General features: G+C 46.3%; 1 protein-coding gene and 1 non-coding gene across 11 annotated transcripts; one reads left to right on the top strand and one right to left on the bottom strand.

Moving 5' to 3' along the window:
• Positions 1–234: 234 nt before the first annotated feature.
• On the bottom strand, positions 235–374 carry LOC136661862 (U11 spliceosomal RNA). The gene has a single exon (XR_010794961.1). It is a non-coding gene; the product is annotated as a U11 spliceosomal RNA (small nuclear RNA).
• A 3,749-nt stretch (positions 375–4,123) lies between these two features.
• TAF12 (TATA-box binding protein associated factor 12) lies at positions 4,124–17,785 on the top strand. 10 transcript variants are annotated; one of them, XM_066638718.1, is made up of 8 exons: positions 4,124–4,275; positions 5,865–5,907; positions 6,318–6,408; positions 9,243–9,494; positions 9,983–10,060; positions 10,377–10,491; positions 13,522–13,610; positions 16,241–17,785. In XM_066638718.1, the coding sequence occupies exons 3-8, from the start codon at positions 6,340–6,342 to the stop codon at positions 16,274–16,276; spliced, it is 639 nt and encodes a 212-aa protein (XP_066494815.1). In that variant the 5' UTR covers positions 4,124–4,275; positions 5,865–5,907; positions 6,318–6,339; the 3' UTR covers positions 16,277–17,785. The 10 variants fall into 10 exon arrangements, with proteins under 10 accessions (XP_066494815.1, XP_066494819.1, XP_066494820.1 ...); XM_066638720.1 differs by having other exon boundaries at positions 4,132–4,230; XM_066638722.1 differs by lacking the exon at positions 6,318–6,408 and having other exon boundaries at positions 4,125–4,275.
• Positions 17,786–18,751: the final 966 nt, after the last annotated feature.

The raw sequence follows: 18,751 nt of genomic DNA on the forward strand, positions 1-18,751 counted from the left end.
CAGGTCAGTAACTTTTCCCCAAATGCAATCACATACCATGGGATCATCAAGCCTAAAAATAAAATATAGTAATGAATGTGCACCCTCCTGACATGGGCCACCTAATAGTTCTCTTGAGAAACACCAGCCTAGGGCAATTTCTATAGCTAAATGCTACCAACTATAATACTGGAACACAGCTGTAGTTAAGAGACATCCAAAGCAAGTCCAAACCTACTATTTGACTTAGCAAAACAGGGAGCCGGAACAAGCGATTACCAGCTACCCACAGCACAAAAATTTTGCTTCCGAAATCTCTTGATAGCGATTCCGCACAGAGAGCAGTAGCCGCAACCACCTCCCTCCGTGTGCCACTCACAGCAGAAGCCCTTTTTAAACAAAGCTTCCGCGCACCCTCTACTAACTGTTGTCTGACAACCACTGATATCACAGTGAGTAACTCAAAGCGGTACCAACAAGACTAAAAGAAATAAAATGCCTCGAAACATCATTTGCCGGATTTACTTTACATTTTTTTATATGCACTCGTTTATTTTGTAGAACAAAACCTGTTGCTAATCCCGCCCAGGGAATATGCAAAGTAGCACAGGGCATTCTGGGTAAGGAGAGCTGGCTCAGCCTTGCAGGAGGAGGAGGGAGCCTGGAGGGAGCTGCATGCAAAAGGCAACAGAAAGTAGCTTTGGGTAAGATTTCAGTCTTGCAAAGGGATATTTAGGGACCTGTGGGGATAGGAAACAAATGAATCATTGACAACCCAAGCCTAGGCATGTCTACTCAGAAGTAATTTCAATTCTAATCAATGGGGCTTACTCCCAGGTAAGTGTGCATACGATTGCAACCTGACAGTTCAATCCTATGCGTCTCTACTGAGAACTAAGTTCCATTATAGCCAATGGGGCTTACTCCCAGGTCAGTGTGGATAGGATTGAACCTGACAGCCCAATTCTATGTATCTCTACTCAGAAGTAAGTTCCATTATAGTCAGTAGGGCTTACTCCCAGGTAAGTGTGGGTAGGATTGCTGGCTGACTGCCCAATTCTATGTATATCTACTCAGAAGTAAATTCCATTATAGTCAGTGGGGCTTACTCCCAGGTAAGTGTGACTAAGATTGCAGTCTGAGAGCCCAATCCTATGCATGTCTACTCAGTTTAATCAGAATGCAAGTGTGGATAGAAAGTCAGCCTGACTGTCCAATCCTTTGCATGTCTACTGAGAAGTTCCATTATAGTCAGTGGTGTGCTTACTCCCAAGTCAGTGTGGATAGGATTGCATCTTGACAGCCCAATCCTATGCATGTCTACTCAGAAGTAAGTTTCATTATAGTCAATGGGGTTTACCCACACTTACTTGGGAGTAGACGCTCTCTGCAAGTACCTGGAGCCTCTTTAGTACAACTCGGGCAAACAGCTTTCCTACAACGCTAAGGAGAGAGATGCCGCGGTAGTTGTTGCAGTCACCCCTGTCACCTTTGTTCTTGTACAGCGTGATGATGTTTGCATCCCTCATGTCTTGAGGTACTCCACCTTCTCTCCAGCAGAGACAGAGGATTTCATGCAGCTCAGTGACGATGATTTCTTTGCAGCATTTTAGGACTTCGGCAGGGATGCTGTCTTTTCCAGGTGCCTTGCCAAAGGCAAGGGAGTCCAGGGCCACGTGAAGTTCTTCTAGGGTTGGTTCACTGTCAAGCTCTTCCAGCACAGGCAGGCACTCAATGTTGTTCAGTGCTTCTTCGGTGACTACATTTTCTCTGGAATATAGCTCAGAGTAGTGCTGCACCCAGCGTTCCATCTGCTGCGCCCGATCCTGGATGACCTCGCCTGTGGCAGACTTCAGAGGGGCAATTTTCTTCTGTGTTGGACCTAGGGCCTGCTTGATACCATCATACATCCCCTTGATGTTGCCCATGTCAGCTGCTATCTGTATCTCGGAACAGAGCTGGAGCCAGTAGTCGTTAGCACATCTCCTGGCAGTCTGTTGGACTTTGCTGCGAGCAGTTCGGAGGACCTGCAGGTTGCGCTCACTGGGACAGGCCTTGTATGCTGCTTGAGCTCTCCTCTTTTCCTCCTCTTTTCCTGCGTCTATCCAGAATCGCAGTGTGGATTCCGAGCCAACAGGTCCACCACTGATATGGTATTCTCCCTTAGACAACTGCAGGAGAAATGCAGGGAACAACGACAGCCACTCTTTATAGCCTTCATAGATCTCACAAAGGCTTTCGACCTGGTCAGCAGAGACGGCCTCTTCAAGATTCTCCCCAAGATTGGATGTCCACCCAGGCTCCTCAGCATCATCAGATCTTTCCACAAGGACATGAAGGGCACTGTTGTCTTCGATGGCTCCACATCAGACCCTTTTGACATCCGAAGCGGAGTGAAGCAGGGTTGTGTTCTTGCACCAACCTTGTTTGGGATTTTCTTCGCTGTCCTGCTGAAGCAGGCCTTTGGAACTGCAACAGAAGGCATCTATCTCCGGACCAGATCAGGCGGAAAGCTCTTCAACCTCTCCAGACTGAGAGCAAAATCCAAAGTCCAGCTGAAATGTCTGCGTGACTTCCTCTTTGCCGACGATGCAGCTGTCACTACCCACTCTGCCAAAGATCTCCAGCAGCTCATGGATCGTTTTAGCAAGGCCTGCCAAGATTTTGGACTGACAATCAGCCTGAAGAAAACACAGGTCATGGTTCAGGATGTGGACTCACCTCCCTGCATTACAATCTCTGAGCATGAACTGGAGGTTGTCCATGACTTTGTGTACCTTGGCTCAACGATCTCCGACACTCATTCTCTCGATACCGAGCTAAACAAGCGCATCAGTAAAGCAGCTACCACGTTTTCCAGACTCACAAAGAGAGTCTGGTCCAACAAGAAGCTGACGGAACATACCAAGATCCAGGTCTACAGAGCTTGCGTCCTGAGTACACTTCTGTACTGCAGCGAGTCATGGACTCTTCGCTCACAACAGGAGAGGAAACTGAGCGCTTTCCACATGCGCTGCCTCCGACGCATCCTCGGCATCACCTGGCAGGACAAAGTTCCAAACAACACAGTCCTGGAACGTGCTGGAATCCCTAGCATGTATTCACTGCTGAAACAGAGACGTCTGCGTTGGCTTGGTCATGTCGTGAGAATGGATGATGGCCGGATCCCAAAGGATCTCCTCTATGGAGAACTCGTGCAAGGAAAGCGACCTACAGGTAGACCACAGCTGCGATACAAGGACATCTGCAAGAGGGATCTGAAGGCCTTAGGAGTGGACCTCAACAAGTGGGAAACCCTGGCCTCTGAGCGGCCCGCTTGGAGGCAGGCTGTGCAGCATGGCCTTTCCCAGTTTGAAGAGACACTTTGCCAACAGTCTGAGGCTAAGAGGCAAAGAAGGAAGGCCCATAGCCAGGGAGACAGACCAGGGACAGACTGCACTTGCTCCTGGTGTGGAAGGGATTGTCACTCCCGGATTGGCCTTTTCAGCCACACTAGACGCTGTGCCAGAACCACCTTTCAGAGCGCGATACCATAGTCTTTCGAGACTGAAGGTTGCCAATACATAATACTTGGGAGTAAAATCCATTGACTATAATAGGACTTACTTCTGAGTAGACCGACCAAGGCGTGGCTGTCAGGTTGCCATCCTACCCACACTTACCTGGAAGTAAGCTCCACTGAGTATAATGGGACTTACTTCTGAGTAGACATGCTTGGACCCCAACAGTGGTAAAAAAAGAACTGCACCCTTAGATACAAAAGCATCCAGTTCTGAATTGCAAAGAAAATCCTTTCCCAAAAACCCCAGGCTACAAAGAATCATTTGTTTTTCAACCAAATTGTATGCACATCGGGCATCAACCTATCAACCGGCACCAGGCAAAAAAAATTGACACGTGCCAGCGGGCGCACCAAACAGAAAAACGAAACACGAACATAAAACGGCGCGGGCGGGCGCAACAAACCAGAAAACAAAGCACCGCGCTTCACTGTGCCAGCCGCCCGAAAAACACTTGGCGCATGCGCAGTTTGAGAGCGGGCGGCAGAAATACGAGGGCGAGAAGTCGTCTCTGAGTGGTTAGTGGGTCGGCGGGGGGCGGAGCTTTGGGCTGGCACGTGTTTCCTGGCGCTGGAGGGTCGTGACCGCGGAAGTGTTGTATAGAGGCGGCACAGAGGGAAGGAGGAGCTGGAGGCAGAGCGGCAGTCGGTGGGCGCGCGCGAACATGGCCGGATAGGCGGCCGAGGCGCCGGTGCGTGGCTGGGGCAGCGCGGGAGGGCCGGGCAGCGCTCACAAGGTCTGTGGTCACTGTGGGAGCCTGCAGGCCCCCCGCTCCTCCTTCCCCCCGGGTTGGCTCCCTCAGGTGCTTCTCTGCCTGGCCACAGCCCCCCCTTACGCACAACAGCCCTGCTGGGTCGGCCAGAGGCCCACCCAGTGCCTCCCTGTGGCAGGGGGTTCCACAGGCCAGTCCTGCAGAGGCCCATCCAGTGCCACCCTGTGGCAGGGGGTTCCACAGGCTAGTCCGGTAGAGGCCCACCTAGTGCCATCCTGTGTCAGGGATTCTACAGGCTGTAGGCTCAGAAGCTAGATGAGGCTCTGCAGCTTTATGGGAACTGACCATTCTGGGAGCACACAAGAGACTTGCTTTCAGGTGTCCTCCCTTGGTTCTGGCGTTCTGAGGTAGTCTCAGCTAGATCAGGATTTTGCACATGGCCTATAACCTGTGATGAACTTTTCCTTCAGAAATTTGTCCAATCCCCTTTTAAAAGAATTCAGGCCAGATGCCATCACTACATCCTGATGGCAAGGAGTTCTGCAAACCAATGGAGCAGAAGTGACAGAAATGAGGCAGGCAGGTGCATATGGATCCTTCAGGGAAGCTGGTGAGGAAGGGCTTTGCTGCAGCCTGGAATAAAACCCACACCCTTGGGAGAGGAGAGATTCTCTCAAAGAAGATATAAGAACATAAAATATGGTTTTGAATCCAGGGAGCTAGAGGAGGAGCAGTAAGAACATAAGAAGAACCCTGCTGGATCAGGCCAAAGCCCCATCTAATCCAGCTCCCTGTACCTCACAGTGGCCCACCAGGTGCCTCAGGGAGCACACAGGACAACAAGAAATCTGCATCCTATTGCTTCTCCCTTGCATCTGGCATTCTGAGGTAGCCTTCTGGAACCAGGAGGTTGCACATACTCATCACAGCTTCACACCTGTGATGGGGTTTTCCTCTAAAAATCTGTCCAATTCCTTTTTAAAGGCTTCTAGGCCAGATGCCATCACCCCATCTTGGTGACAAGGAGTTCCACAAGCGCGTTATACACAGGATAAAAAAAATTTCCCTAACTAAGATCAACCTCCTGAATCTTCTAGTAGCTTAGCAGAGAAATTAAAGGCAGTTCAAATGCAGGTACCTGGCCTTCTACCCCCTTCTCCCCAGAATCTTGTAAAGTCCATGAACAAATCACTGTCTCAGTTCACCCCCAATGGCAGGCACACTTTCAGCAGCCTTGTGGGGAATGCCTGTCCTCTCATTGTGTTGTGCTTCTGTTAACAGTACTATTTTTTGCAGCCTTATCGAATGATGGAGAATTATAATGGTGGCAATATTGACCATTCAGGGTGTGTTTGCTTATGTAATTGCTATGTGATCAGCAGATCTTCAAATCAATTTCCTGATTTTTATCTTTATCATTCAGCCTTAGCTTCTTGCACACTTGCAAGTCCAGGACCTTAGCCCTCACTGTGGGCTGTGGTTCTACTGTAGCCATTTGCACCACAAATTCTTTTTCCAAAAAACTCACATAGTGTTCAAAGCATGTGCAGGTAGCATTTTGAAAATCCTTACAACTGTTCTGTTAATTCCTGCTCATATATCCTACATTGCAGATAAGGGGGGGCTGAGACCAAGAGAACATTAGCTTGCCACCTGGTAAGTTTCTGACTGAGGTGATTCCCTGCTTTACAACAAACCTGCTTGCCCACTACACACTTGACCAGCCAAAATTGATGTTACACACTTGGATATCCTCCAAAGCAGCAGCTGGATCAGTGGAACCACACCGTGCACCTTTGCATAAATCAGATGTGGGTGATAAGAACAAGCTCTCAAGGCAAGACTGTGTAACATCATTTTAAAATGATTTTATTTCCATTTATTAGGTTCCCATTAGGGCCACATTTTGGACAGTGGCCCCTGTGTAGCAGTGGCTTGTTGTCTGTGGAAGTCTGTAAGCTTGTATAGTGGCAGTGATGCTTTGGGGAAAGGTTGTATACTGTACATTGCAGGGGTGGTCTGGGGAAGGACAGGTCTGTAGGTTAACCATGATTGTTTACTTTCAGGATCTTTTTGGGGGGAGGAAAAATGGCCTCTCCATTCACTGGGCCCACAGCAGTTTCTGATGTAATTAAAGATCTAGATACTCAGATAGCAGTAAGTAAGCTGGCTTGTGCTCACCCTAACATTAGCATGCTGGCATCCTGGTGCAAAGCAGTAGACTGGCTTCTTTGGCTTGTTTTGGTCTTGTGACAAGTTTGAAGTGTGATGATAGCAGGTGGACTTCTGCAAAAAGGTATTGCCTTCCGCAATACAATTTGAAAACTCTTTGCTCAAGGTCACCTGGCCTGTGTTGGAGGCATATGCTCTCCCTAAAGCTTAACTTAAGGCAGAGGTTTTCAGACTGGGGCATCGTGATGCTCCAGCCTGAGGGCCCTGGCCTCTTTCTCCTTAAGGGGCAGAGGCAGGGAGGAGGCGGCAGCCCAGTCCCCAGGAGCTCAGGGGGCTTGGCTACACTTACCACAGCCTCCTGGGGTGCGGGGAGCCCTGCATCAGCATCTGCAGGGCTCCCCAGGTCAGCAGCAGTGAAAGTGGAGCAATTGCACTCTACTTCCGGTCTTGTGGAGGCAGAGCGCAATTGCTCACTTTCACTGCTGCTGACCTGGGGAGCCCTGCAAACGTTTGCACCCCAGTCCCTGCAGACCCGTGAGTGGCACAATCCTGGGGATCGCGTTTCTGCCTCCCACCAGCCCCGCAAGGACTTACTGTAGGTTTCAAACTCCGGGACAGTTTGAAAACTGCAGACTTAAGGCATTGCCTTAAGTTTGGTAAAGCTGAGCCCTGGAATCGGTGATTTCCTTCAAGGTGTTCCTAGCCCTGGAACCTAGGCTTATCAACATAGGAAGCTACCTTCTCCTGTGCCAAACCATTGTTTCATCTAGCTCATTGTTGACTACACTGATCATCAGCAGCTTGCCAGGATTTTAGGCAGGACTCTTTCCCAGCCTTACTGCCAGGGTCTGAGCCTGGGGTGTTCTGCATGCAAGGCAGAAGCTCTTCCACTGAGCTATGCTCCCCTCTCTCCATCTTTTCTCCTTTAGGAAGTGCAGCTTCCTAGCACTTTTTTCCTGCTAGTGCTATTTCTGTTCTCTCAAGATGCATGTAAATGATAAACATTTGTAGCTTGTCCCCACTGGGAGGAGAGTAATACATCTTTCCAGTTGCCTTATTTTGATGATTATATAATTGGGCAACTACTGCTGCATACAGGACAAGTTACTAAGGGGCACAGGACAAACTACTTGGCAATTTACTTTCCTCATTTGTCACACTTGGACTTCAAGGACAAGGGGTTTTGCTGAAGGTTGGCAGGTGGAAAGGGAAAAAGTACTGCATGTTCCATTTGAAAAAACCTGACAGGCAAGGTGACTTCTTTGGAAGTAGAAGTGGGTGAAGCGGCACAGAAGGGAATTTGAGAAACAAGGTAGAAAATGGACAGATATGGGGACGATCGGAGAGCGAAGACAGGGCTTGACCAGAAGATTAAAAGTACCTCTGTAAGAGTGGAGGGAATGAGAAAGAATGTAGAAAGACAGGCTGAATGAAAGGGAGCATTATAGGTTGGTGAAAGTAAAAACAGAAAACTGAGGCTCTTTTCATAGCAAGGCAATAGAAGAACCAGTTTTCCTGCTTGACTTTAGTTAGTGTTCATCTTTGGAACCTAGTTAGTATGCATTAACTGGAACTGTCTTAGTACCTACCAGCTGTTTGAGGAGAAAATCTTGGTTAAGCCTGTGTAAATGCCTTTTGCTCACCATGAAGTAGCTAAATGTGCACTGGCAGGTGGGCTGAGCGAGTTGTGACTTCCAGGCAGAGCGAAGCCCCTTCACTAAACAAATGAAGAAGCAATTGCTCATCTGTGACCTTGTGGGCAGAACCCTGAAGTTCTTTCCCCTTGTTCAGGCTCCACATTTTATATGCCATTGGCCTCTCTGATGTCTCTCTCTGTCCCCCTCTGAGCAGGCTGCTCTTAGTGGGAAACCTGTCTTAGCACAGATTTAAGGATTTGGCTTTGTTTGAAAGCAGTCATTCTGGACTAGGATTTATGTTCTTGGAACAAACGTTGCATAATCTCCCTGCCACAGTGTGTTGATTAGTGTCGTACACGATTTTGTGCATCCTGGTGGAATGAGACACTAACATTGGTCTTGTGTGGATTAGCATTAACAGAGAATGTGCTCTTGTTTTTTAACTTAGTGGAGAGTAATCTGCATTTCCTTCATATTGATCTTCTTGCTTTTGGAGTTGTGATACTGTAACGTGTTTGGCATGCCTGGGATCTTGATGTTGCATCAGGGGTGTGCCTTGGAGAAAACATTGGGAGGAGCTGCAGGGGAGTGTAAGAGAAATTAATATGTAACATTGTGCAATGTCTCAACTATTGGTAAGTTGAGACACAGAAAACTATAATTTCTGGGAACTTCACCTCTTAAATCCTCTCTGTAGCATGTCTGATGAATGGTTTCATATGATAAAAGTTTTTACTGAGATGGTTTGGTATCCATGCACTGGAAGGTGACATTCTTTTATAGAAGGAAAAATATTTTGGATAAAAAGTCTCTTTGACATTCTCGTGATCTTTAATATGTTGTACGATTGGTACACCTGATTGGTCAACAGACAATATGTGGCCATTCAGTGTAGCACTTGCTACATGACCACAGTCAAATATTTCATGAAATCAAGAATGTCTCTTCATAGGTTTTATTTTTTCACAGATTTGGGTTTTTTTAAAACAAAATTGAGAAGTGCGTAAAGCAGTGTTATGTGCTTTTATTTCATTATCACCTTGACCCATCAAGTTTTGAACCTCTGGGGTCCTACATGCTGGGTATCCTTCTAGAAGAGGTAACTTTTGAAGCTTCTTTCCTGCTTTCTAAAGCTGCACCTCTTCCACACTATTTGACATTGGGGTTTGCTTTTCCCTTCAGCTGATTGGTTTGGGCCCCCATAATCCCAAGAGGAAGCAAGACCTTGACAAACTGTATGATCTGAAGGCTAAAGCCCAGCAGATTATGAATCAGTTCGGCCCGTCTACCTTGATCAATTTATCCAACTTCTCCTCCATCAAGCCAGAACCAGCTAGTACTCCTCCACACAGCTCCATGGCAAACAACACCACTGTGGCAAAGATGCCAGGGACCCCTAGCAGTGGGGGGCGTCTCAGCCCTGAAAGCAATCAGGTAAGTTCATTTGAGGTGGCTGGAAAAGCTGTGGGGTGGGGGAAACTGTCACTTTTGAGCATGCTTAGAGCCAAAACTTTTTGTCTTGCAACTGGAGAAGAAGAAAACAAAGTGTTTCAGATTGATGGATACATTGTCTTTGTACAGCATCAAATGGCCAATATATTTGCTAATAAATTTCAGTGTCTGTGAAGCTCTTCTTTTTGCTGAACTAGCCATTTCTTGTGCCCCTGGTGAAATTACTGTAGCTGGAAAGGGTAGAAACCTGAAATGTTACGTTCTCAAATAAAATATTGGAACAGCTGAGTTTGTTCATAGCATATACAACAGATAAAAGTCCTGCTTTCCTTCCTTCTTTCCTCCCTCCCTCAAGCTCATTTCTGTTCTACCAATTCCCCAGGTCACTGGCTCCTTCCAGCATAAGAGTTGTCCAAATTAACAGAATAGTTACTACTGTAATAATGTTTGATGATTCCCCCCCCCCCCAGATCTTAACCAAGAAGAAACTGCAGGATCTTGTCAGAGAGGTGGATCCAAATGAACAACTGGATGAAGATGTGGAAGAGGTAAGCCTTCCATAAAATGTGCCTACTTCTGAATGGTTGCACATCCCTTGGTACTTACCCTTGGAGGTTGCTTGGTTCAAAATGGCTTCATTTTGATTTGTTGGGATTTGTGAAGTGACTGCATGTATGTGCACCAAAAGTGCACATTTTCCTTGGTGGTAAATCACTGAGATAATCCTGAGGGAGGTCCTGCAGCATTTAATATTGGAGAGTGAGAAGCTTCTGAGGCTGTGTCTTTTATTCCATCTACCACATTTTCTGATGCCAAAACCCATCCCTTAATTGCTCAGTGTCTTCCTTTTGCTGTTTTTGACAGTTGCTGCTGCAGATTGCTGATGACTTCATTGAAAGCGTAGTGACGGCTGCCTGCCAGCTTGCACGGCATCGCAAGTCCAACACCCTGGAAGTGAAAGACGTCCAGCTGCATCTTGGTGAGTGTCTCTCTGCTGATTTGCCAGTTGTAGTCGTTTCTTGAAGGCTACTTAAAATCACCCCATAGTCATCATATGGTGAGACCTCCGTATTTAGTGATTCAGTGGGAGAATTTTCTCCATACTTTTCTCCATGTCTTGACAGATTCCTTTCCCCGTCCTGCTCCCAAATCATATGGTGGTGGTGACAAATTAGCCTGATCCTGGTAGTGAGTCACTACACACAAACAGCTAGCCACATATTGACACATGTATGACAAAATACTGTAGATAAGCAATATAGCATTTAGATAAATGTATTGTATACATGATATATTATACAAGATATGATATGATAGATAAATGATATTAAGAGGCTAAACTAGAATAGAAGATATGTATTGATTGATTAGATGTATTGATACATGATTGCTCGCACCCTCCAACAGTGTGTTTCTGTGTTTGTTTTTTTGTGTTGTGTATTGAGTTTGTGTTTTTATTTTTGTTTGTTTTTGTTTTGGAAAATAATAAAAAAATTTTAAACAAATAAAATACAGTAGATAAAAACATTTGAATTAAAACATTAAAATAAAACCATTAAACAATATCCTGCCATAATAATAATAAACAAAACAAAATGCAGGCAATGAACTCCTGTTAAATGGAACCTCTTCTAATTTCTCCCTAACATAAGAACATAAGAACAGCCCCACTGGATCAGGCCATAGGCCCATCTAGTCTAGCTTCCTGTATCTCACAGCGGCCCACCAAATGCCCCAGGGAGCACACCAGATAACAAGAGACCTCATCCTGGTGCCCTCCCCTGCATCTGGCATTCTGACATAGCCCAATTCTAAAATCAGGAGGTTGCGCATACACATCATGGCTTGTACCCCATAATGGATTTTTCCTCCAGAAACTTGTCCAATCCTCTTTTAAAGGCGTCTAGGCTAGACGCCATCACCACATCCTGTGGCAAGGAGTTCCACAGACCGACCACACGCTGAGTAAAGAAATATTTTCTTTTGTCTGTCCTAACCCGCCCAACACTCAATTTTAGTGGATGTCCCCTGGTTCTGGTATTATGTGAGAGTGTAAAGAGCATCTCCCTATCCACTCTGTCCATCCCCTGCATAATTTTGTATGTCTCAATCATGTCCCCCCTCAGGCGTCTCTTTTCTAGGCTGAAGAGGCCCAAACACCGCAGCCTTTCCTCATAAGGAACGTGCCCCAGCCCCGTAATCATCTTAGTCGCTCTCTTTTGCACCTTTTCCATTTCCACTATGTCTTTTTTGAGATGCGGCGACCAGAACTGGACACAATACTCCAGGTGTGGCCTTACCATAGATTTGTACAACGGCATTATAATACTAGCCATTTTGTTCTCGATACCCTTCCTAATGATCCCAAGCATAGAACTGGCCTTCTTCACTGCCGTCGCACATTGGGTTGACACTTTCATCGACCTGTCCACCACCACCCCAAGATCTCTCTCCTGATCTGTCACAGACAGCTCAGAACCCATCAACCTATATCTAAAGTTTTGATTTTTTGCCCCAATGTGCATGACTTTACACTTACTGACATTGAAGCGCATCTGCCATTTTGCTGCCCATTCTGCCAGTCTGGAGAGATCCTTCTGGAGCTCCTCACAATCACTTCTGGTCTTCACCACTCGGAAAAGTTTGGTGTCGTCTGCAAACTTAGCCATTTCACTGCTCAACCCTGTCTCCAGGTCATTTATGAAGAGGTTGAAAAGCACCGGTCCCAGGACAGATCCTTGGGGCACACCGCTTTTCACCTCTCTCCATTGTGAAAATTGCCCATTGACACCCACTCTCTGCTTCCTGGCCTCCAACCAGTTCTCAATCCATGAGAGGACCTGTCCTCTAATTCCCTGACTGTGGAGTTTTTTCAGTAGTCTTTGGTGAGGGACTGTGTCAAACGCCTTCTGAAAGTCCAGATATATAATGTCCACGGGTTCTCCCGCATCCATATGCCTGTTGACCTTTTCATAGAATTCTATAAGGTTCGTGAGGCAAGACTTACCCTTACAGAAGCCATGCTGACTCTCCCTCAGCAAGGCCTGTTCATCTATGTGTTTTGAGATCCTATCTTTGATGAGGCATTCCACCATCTTACCCGGTATGGATGTTAGGCTGACCGGCCTATAGTTTCCCTGGTCCCCCCTCTTTCCCTTTTTAAAAATAGGCGTGACATTTGCTATCCTCCAATCTTCTGGCACCATGGCCGTTTTGAGGGACAAGTTGCATACCTTAGTCAAGAGGTCTGCAACTTCATTCTTCAATTCCTTAATAACTCTTGGGTGGATGCCATCAGGGCCCGGTGACTTATTGGTCTTTAATTTATCAATGAGGTCTGAAACATCTTCTCTTTTAACCTCTATCTGACTTAACTCCTCGGTTAGGAGGGGCCGTTCGGGCAGTGGTATCTGCCCAAGGTCTTCTGCCGTGAAGACAGATGCAAAGAACTCATTTAATTTCTCTGCCATCTCTAAGTCTCCTTTTATCTCCCCTTTCCCTCCCTCACCATCCAGAGGGCCAACCGCTTCTCTGGCGGGGTTCCTGCTTCTAACATATTTGAAAAAGCTTTTATTATTCCCCTTAATGTTGCTGGCCATGCGTTCCTCATAGTCTCTCTTGGCCTCCCATATCCCCTTCTTACATTTCTTTTGCCACAGTTTATGTTCCTTGGTATAGTTATTTTTCACATCTTTATATCACCCTTCCTCCAAGAAGCTCAGAGTGGTGTACATGGCCCTACTCTCCTTTTATCCTCACAACAACCCTGTGAGGTAGGTGCGACTGAGAGATAGTGACTGGCCCAAGGTCACCCAGGAAGTTTCATGGCTGAGCCTGGATCTTGCAGGCCTACGTTCCACTCCCAAATCACTACACAGACTCATTTTTCACTTAATAACCAATTTCAAGAATCGGCTTTTGTCTTAACAAGCTTTTGTATGTAAGCAAATTAAGTTTTTTTACACACTCTTTCTTTCCTATCCCTTCCCCATTCCATGCTTTATTTCAGAGCGTCAGTGGAATATGTGGATCCCAGGTTTTGGTTCTGAAGAAATCAGGCCTTATAAAAAAGCCTGCACTACAGAAGCTCACAAACAGGTAAGAGCCCCTTTCTGCAGAATAACAGTCTGGTCTAAAGAAGCTGAAGCAATGTAACAGTTTGGGCAGTGGGCACCTGATAATTCAGGCTAGATGAGAGAGGAAGCTGGGGAGAACAAGGTAGGTGGTCATCCTTTAACGGTACTCTGCTATAGGGATCCCCTGCAAGAAATCATTTCCATCAGCACCATTCCAACTGGAGTTTTACAATTCTATGACTTCATTCAGGACGACTCTAGGGCTATAGTGCATTCAGGGTTGGGGCAGACTATTAAGTTTCAAAGCCTGATGGTTGAAAGTATTTGGCTCAGAAAAGGAGGCTGCTTAGCATGTGAGCTTCACAACTCTATACCTGCTCTGCAGTCAGGCTTAAATAACTAAGTATGTGAGGGAAGTCTGAACATCTGCTGTGCCCATATGAATGTTTGTATGAAGCCACCATTAAAACATGGGCCGGAAAATACAATCTGTGTTATAGGCAAGATGCTAAACTCACAAGAGGATGTTTTCAAAATAGGGTCTAATATAGTTTGGTGCAAACAAGCTGCTACAGTGTATCAGCAGGGGGAAAAAAATTAGACCTGGATCTTCCCAGTCTCTTGAAAATCATTGTAACTTCCAGTTAGAGGAACTCTTCTTCCCAGTTTGTAATGAGTGCAAATAGCACAGCAGATGTATCTTTAGTTATACATTGTATGATGCCAGGCAAAGTAGGTTGGGTGTTGGATATCATAGGAATTGCCTGTGCAAGCTAGTCACTGTTGTGCCATACATTCTGCACTCTGTGTATTGCTCCTTTGCACTGATGCTGGGTTAGCATTGTGTGCATGTTTGCCTCTGCTTTCCTAGTGAGCCGACTGCTAGCCGCTCGTTTGGAGGACTTGTGAAAAATGTGGGGCCTTCAAGGAAGGCTCCATGACTTCCTTATCCCACTTCTGGTTCACCATCCCATCTTCACAGTGGTCCAGGGGTTCCTGTGCTCAGTGCAGTAGGGCTACAAGGCCCTCCACCCAGTGATATGCCACCACCTCAGCCCCCCAGGGCTGCTGAGATCCTATGGTCATCATCTCTCAGGAACCCACGGACTGTAATTTGGTAGCAGCCTAAACAGCTAGGCCAGACTAGCTGAATTCCTGTTCTTTAGTACTCAAGACCACTCACAGGCTTATTAGAGAAAAGGTTATGGTCACACATAAATCTAAAAGCATTAAATACATCCAAGATAAGACTTGCAACACACAACAGTTCAAAACAGTTAAGATAACTTCCTATACTTACATACCCCTCTCTCTTACTGGGCTCTTCCAGACCTCAAAGAGTAGGCAAGGAGGCTCTCTGACCAACCACCCATGTTGGAATGAAGTGAGCCTTGCCCATCCCTTTTAAGGGTTCTTCTTACACCAGGAGTGGCCAACTTCTCCACTTTAGGGGTCCTGGACCTTTAACAATTGTATAGAAGGGCAATTTCAGCAGGTGCAGTTTTTAATCTCACAGAAAAAAGTGCACCTGCTGAAATCCCCCTCCCCCTACACAATTGTTAAAGTTCCAGGAGCCCTAAAGTTGAGAAGTTGGCCATCCCTGCCTCAGTTGAAGCTGTCAACCAACCAGAGATCAAGATGCTTAGACTCTCCTAGAAGGCTGATGCCGTCTGGGCTACTCATGGTCACATGCTCCCACCCCTCCCAGCCAGAAAATCTCAGCTGGAAACAATGTCCCATAATTAGCATGTCCTTGAACAACTGGTCACGTTGAACTTCTTTATCTTGGTCCTCCTGGCCACTGAGAAGCAAGATAACAGAAAGTTCCCCACCTTCCAATCAGCAAGATTCTCACCAGCTAGAGAGGGGGTTGCAAACTCCAAGATAGTCACAGAGTTAGGCCTGGATTTTACTAGTACATGACAGAACCTCTTGATGTGGATAGAGTTTGTGGGGTGATGGTCAGGGAGGATAGCAGTGTGTGGAGGGCTTTGTTTTTGGCAGGCATTTTAAGGGACATCTTGTGGTGGTTTCTGTCCTTTAGATGCCTGCCACTAGTACATGCTGTGTTTCCCATGGGACTCAGCACTCACACTACTCTTGTGCTTTGAACTGGGCATTGTGCATAACTTTGATAGGTGCAACTGTTGCAGTTCTGGAATTGTGAGTGGGTTGTGACTAACTTATTTCCCTACAATTTTTCATATCACATGTTCCCCTTCCCCAACTCCTATCTATTGTAGATTGTAAGGCTATGGGCAGGGGGTGTGTGTGCAAGCACTGTCTGAATAAATAGTTAATATCACCTCTCCCATCCCACACCCTGTGTCAGACCCCTTGGGTGGACCCTAAGGTCTTGCACTAATGTGCTGTTCCATTGGTAGTATATGAGCTGCTTACATTTCTTTTTGCTTGTGCAGCGAAAGAGAGCTCTGAGTGCACTGATGTAAAGACTGACATCCTTGCATAGTGTAAAGCCACTTAGGTGTCTTCCCATCCAACTCGCTTTCAGATGGGATTGGGGCCATGGAATTCTTTGCTAATGAGACCTGTGGAAGTACCTATCTAGCTTTCATTAGGTGACATCCCATCACATCTTCCTAGAAAACTGTATTTCTGACGCTCGCTGTCCTCCTTTGTTCTCTCTTTCAGAGGATGGCACTGATCCGCAAAACAACCAAGAAATAATGCCTGGGAACGGCGGGGAGATACAAATGGCTCTTCTGGGAAAATCTTCCTGTGAGCTGCAGGGTCCTTGCGACATCAGCGGGATTGTTTTCTTAATGCTTGAGAGAAACATCTGTTTAGACAGTGCAGCCGTATCTGACTTTAAGAGGGGTTCTGCCAAAAACCATGAAGACCTGCCTGCCCACCACTCTTTCCTTCCCCAAAAGAAACACAGACTTTTATTTTCTGCCTTCAGAGTGATTTATGGTGTGATTGTCCAAGGGACATAATATTTTGTTATGGGGGGAGACCAGCCTTAGAAGCAGCTGTAGATATGTTCATTTCCCTTTACCTCTTTGTAATGTCAGTGTTTATAGATATTTGGATTTGTTTCGAGTAAAGAAATTATGGCTCTAAAACTAGGTCACGGTATTGGCACAGGTTGTAAAGAACACAGTACAAAGGGCAGCAGGCTGGAGCCGGAGATGGGGCCCATCACTGCAAATCTGCTCAGAGCAAACTTTTTTTTAAATACTCGGCTTGGAGGCGGCAGAAAACTGTGTGTTTCTTGCACTGCAGACCTTTTTATCTCAAAGGATGTGATGTAAATCCCACCCGAGTTGCTCACAAAGCAAAAGGTCACCCAGGATGGCTTGTTAAGTTGGAATATAGTGGTGCGGTTCCCAGCATGTCTGGGTATTTAAGTGACAGCTCCTGCTGAAAGACTGAAGAATGGGAAAGAAGAACCCTGAACATCCAGGGTTGTGTGTATCTGGGTTTATACCACTTGTGGCTTGTTTTTCTCCTGTATATGCTGGTAAAAAATGGTCTCTCAGATAGACAGACCAGATGCTGCTGGAGGTCTTAGGGCAAAGCCTTGCAAGCTGTGGCACTCCAGTGTGACAGCAGGTCCTCCCTACCTCCTCTTTGATGAATATGGGGGGAGGGGAGTAATGTGCTGCAGCTGATGGCAATGGGGTGCTTCAGGGAGTTGGTTCAGCCTGGTGGACTCCCTTTTGGGCATGTGACCTTGGTCAGTGTCCTACTGGTCTGATGCTGCCCCTGCTTCAGCATTTCTAAAATCAGACGGACACTTGCATTTAAAAATTGAAGCTAATTGATGCTAAACTGACAGCAGCCTCAGTTTTTTTAATGCATCTTGAAGGCTGTTCATTATTCTGAGTGTTTTGCCTTTTCACTGGTTTTTTTTTTTCCAAGTCCCCAACCAGTTGAGAAACTTCTCTCCCCATTTCACATGTGGTCGGCTGAGGAGCTGCTGCCGCTGCACTGTGACTGTACTAAGGTGGTGAAAGGGACACCTGGTTCATCATTCAGTCTTTGCAGCTCATCTGTTTTGTGTCAGAGGTTCTGTTCTGTTCTGACTATATTCAGCAGCAGTTAGTTTCCATGCTGGTTTAAACTGCAATAATAAATGAGCATCTGAATATACTCTGTATGTATGAATGAGCCAAGGTTTTCTGTGAACTTTGCCAGGTTGATGTCCAGGAGAATACAGTGCTTAAATAAGAACCATTACGAAGCATAGAACTTATTACTGTATACGATTCTGTTTGAAAGGAATGAGTCATAATTGTGAAAGCAGCCTGCACCAAGCCTTGTTTTCCCCCTTGGCTCCCCTGGAAGGCCAGCCAGAATTCCACCCATACCATATCCTTGGTTGGTAAGGACAAAGACGCCTTACGTTCACATGACAATCTGCCAACTGAAAGCCAAAACAAACGTTCAAGTCCAGTGTGGGGGAATTCTGTGGTGGGATTGCTCCTGCAGTTATTTTTCATATGAAAACACACTCAAGCATTAATAGAATGGAATTGTTCACTGTTTGGGGGAGGATCTTGGTCAAGTCTCAGCCCTGTCTGTGTCAATTTGATCAGAGCAGCCTGGTTCCAGGCAATTTTTTTTGTCCTGTATAGTGATTTCAGTTGTCCCTGGGGGGGGGGGTCTAGAAGTGGAAGAGGATGGCCATTCTCCTACTAAATCATGGGACTTTGCTTATTGTGGGAGGGGACTTGAGGGGAGAGAGAGAGAGGTCGGCAGACATGCACAAACACATGGTATATCAAGAAAATGTACATCACTGACAGAATTGATTATGGTAATGGTTCCCAAACTGGGAGCAGTGACTCCTGGTGGGGGGGGGAGGAGCCAGGGAAGTCATGGAATCCTTGTAAAAAACATGCCACTTATCAAATGTATAGGATTGTAGTCCTTGTGGGGAGTCACGGCCAATGGGCCCAGTAGGTCAAGGGACTCACCAGTTGAAAAAGCTTGGGCACCACTGGATTAAGGGATCTGTAGGCCTCCACCAATGTGTGTGCTGGGATGGTTTGTACATCCCTTTGGTAACTTCCTGCAACCTGAGATTTTTTTTTATTGCACCAGGCAGAGTCTAAGCTACTGAAGCAAGCAAAGCACCTCTTCATTCCACTCTGTTACCAAACTAGACTCCATCGTACCCACCAATGTTTTCTTGAG

The sequence above is a fragment of the Tiliqua scincoides genome, chromosome 10 (assembly GCF_035046505.1).
Source record: "Tiliqua scincoides isolate rTilSci1 chromosome 10, rTilSci1.hap2, whole genome shotgun sequence".
NCBI classification, from domain to species: domain Eukaryota; kingdom Metazoa; phylum Chordata; class Lepidosauria; order Squamata; family Scincidae; genus Tiliqua; species Tiliqua scincoides.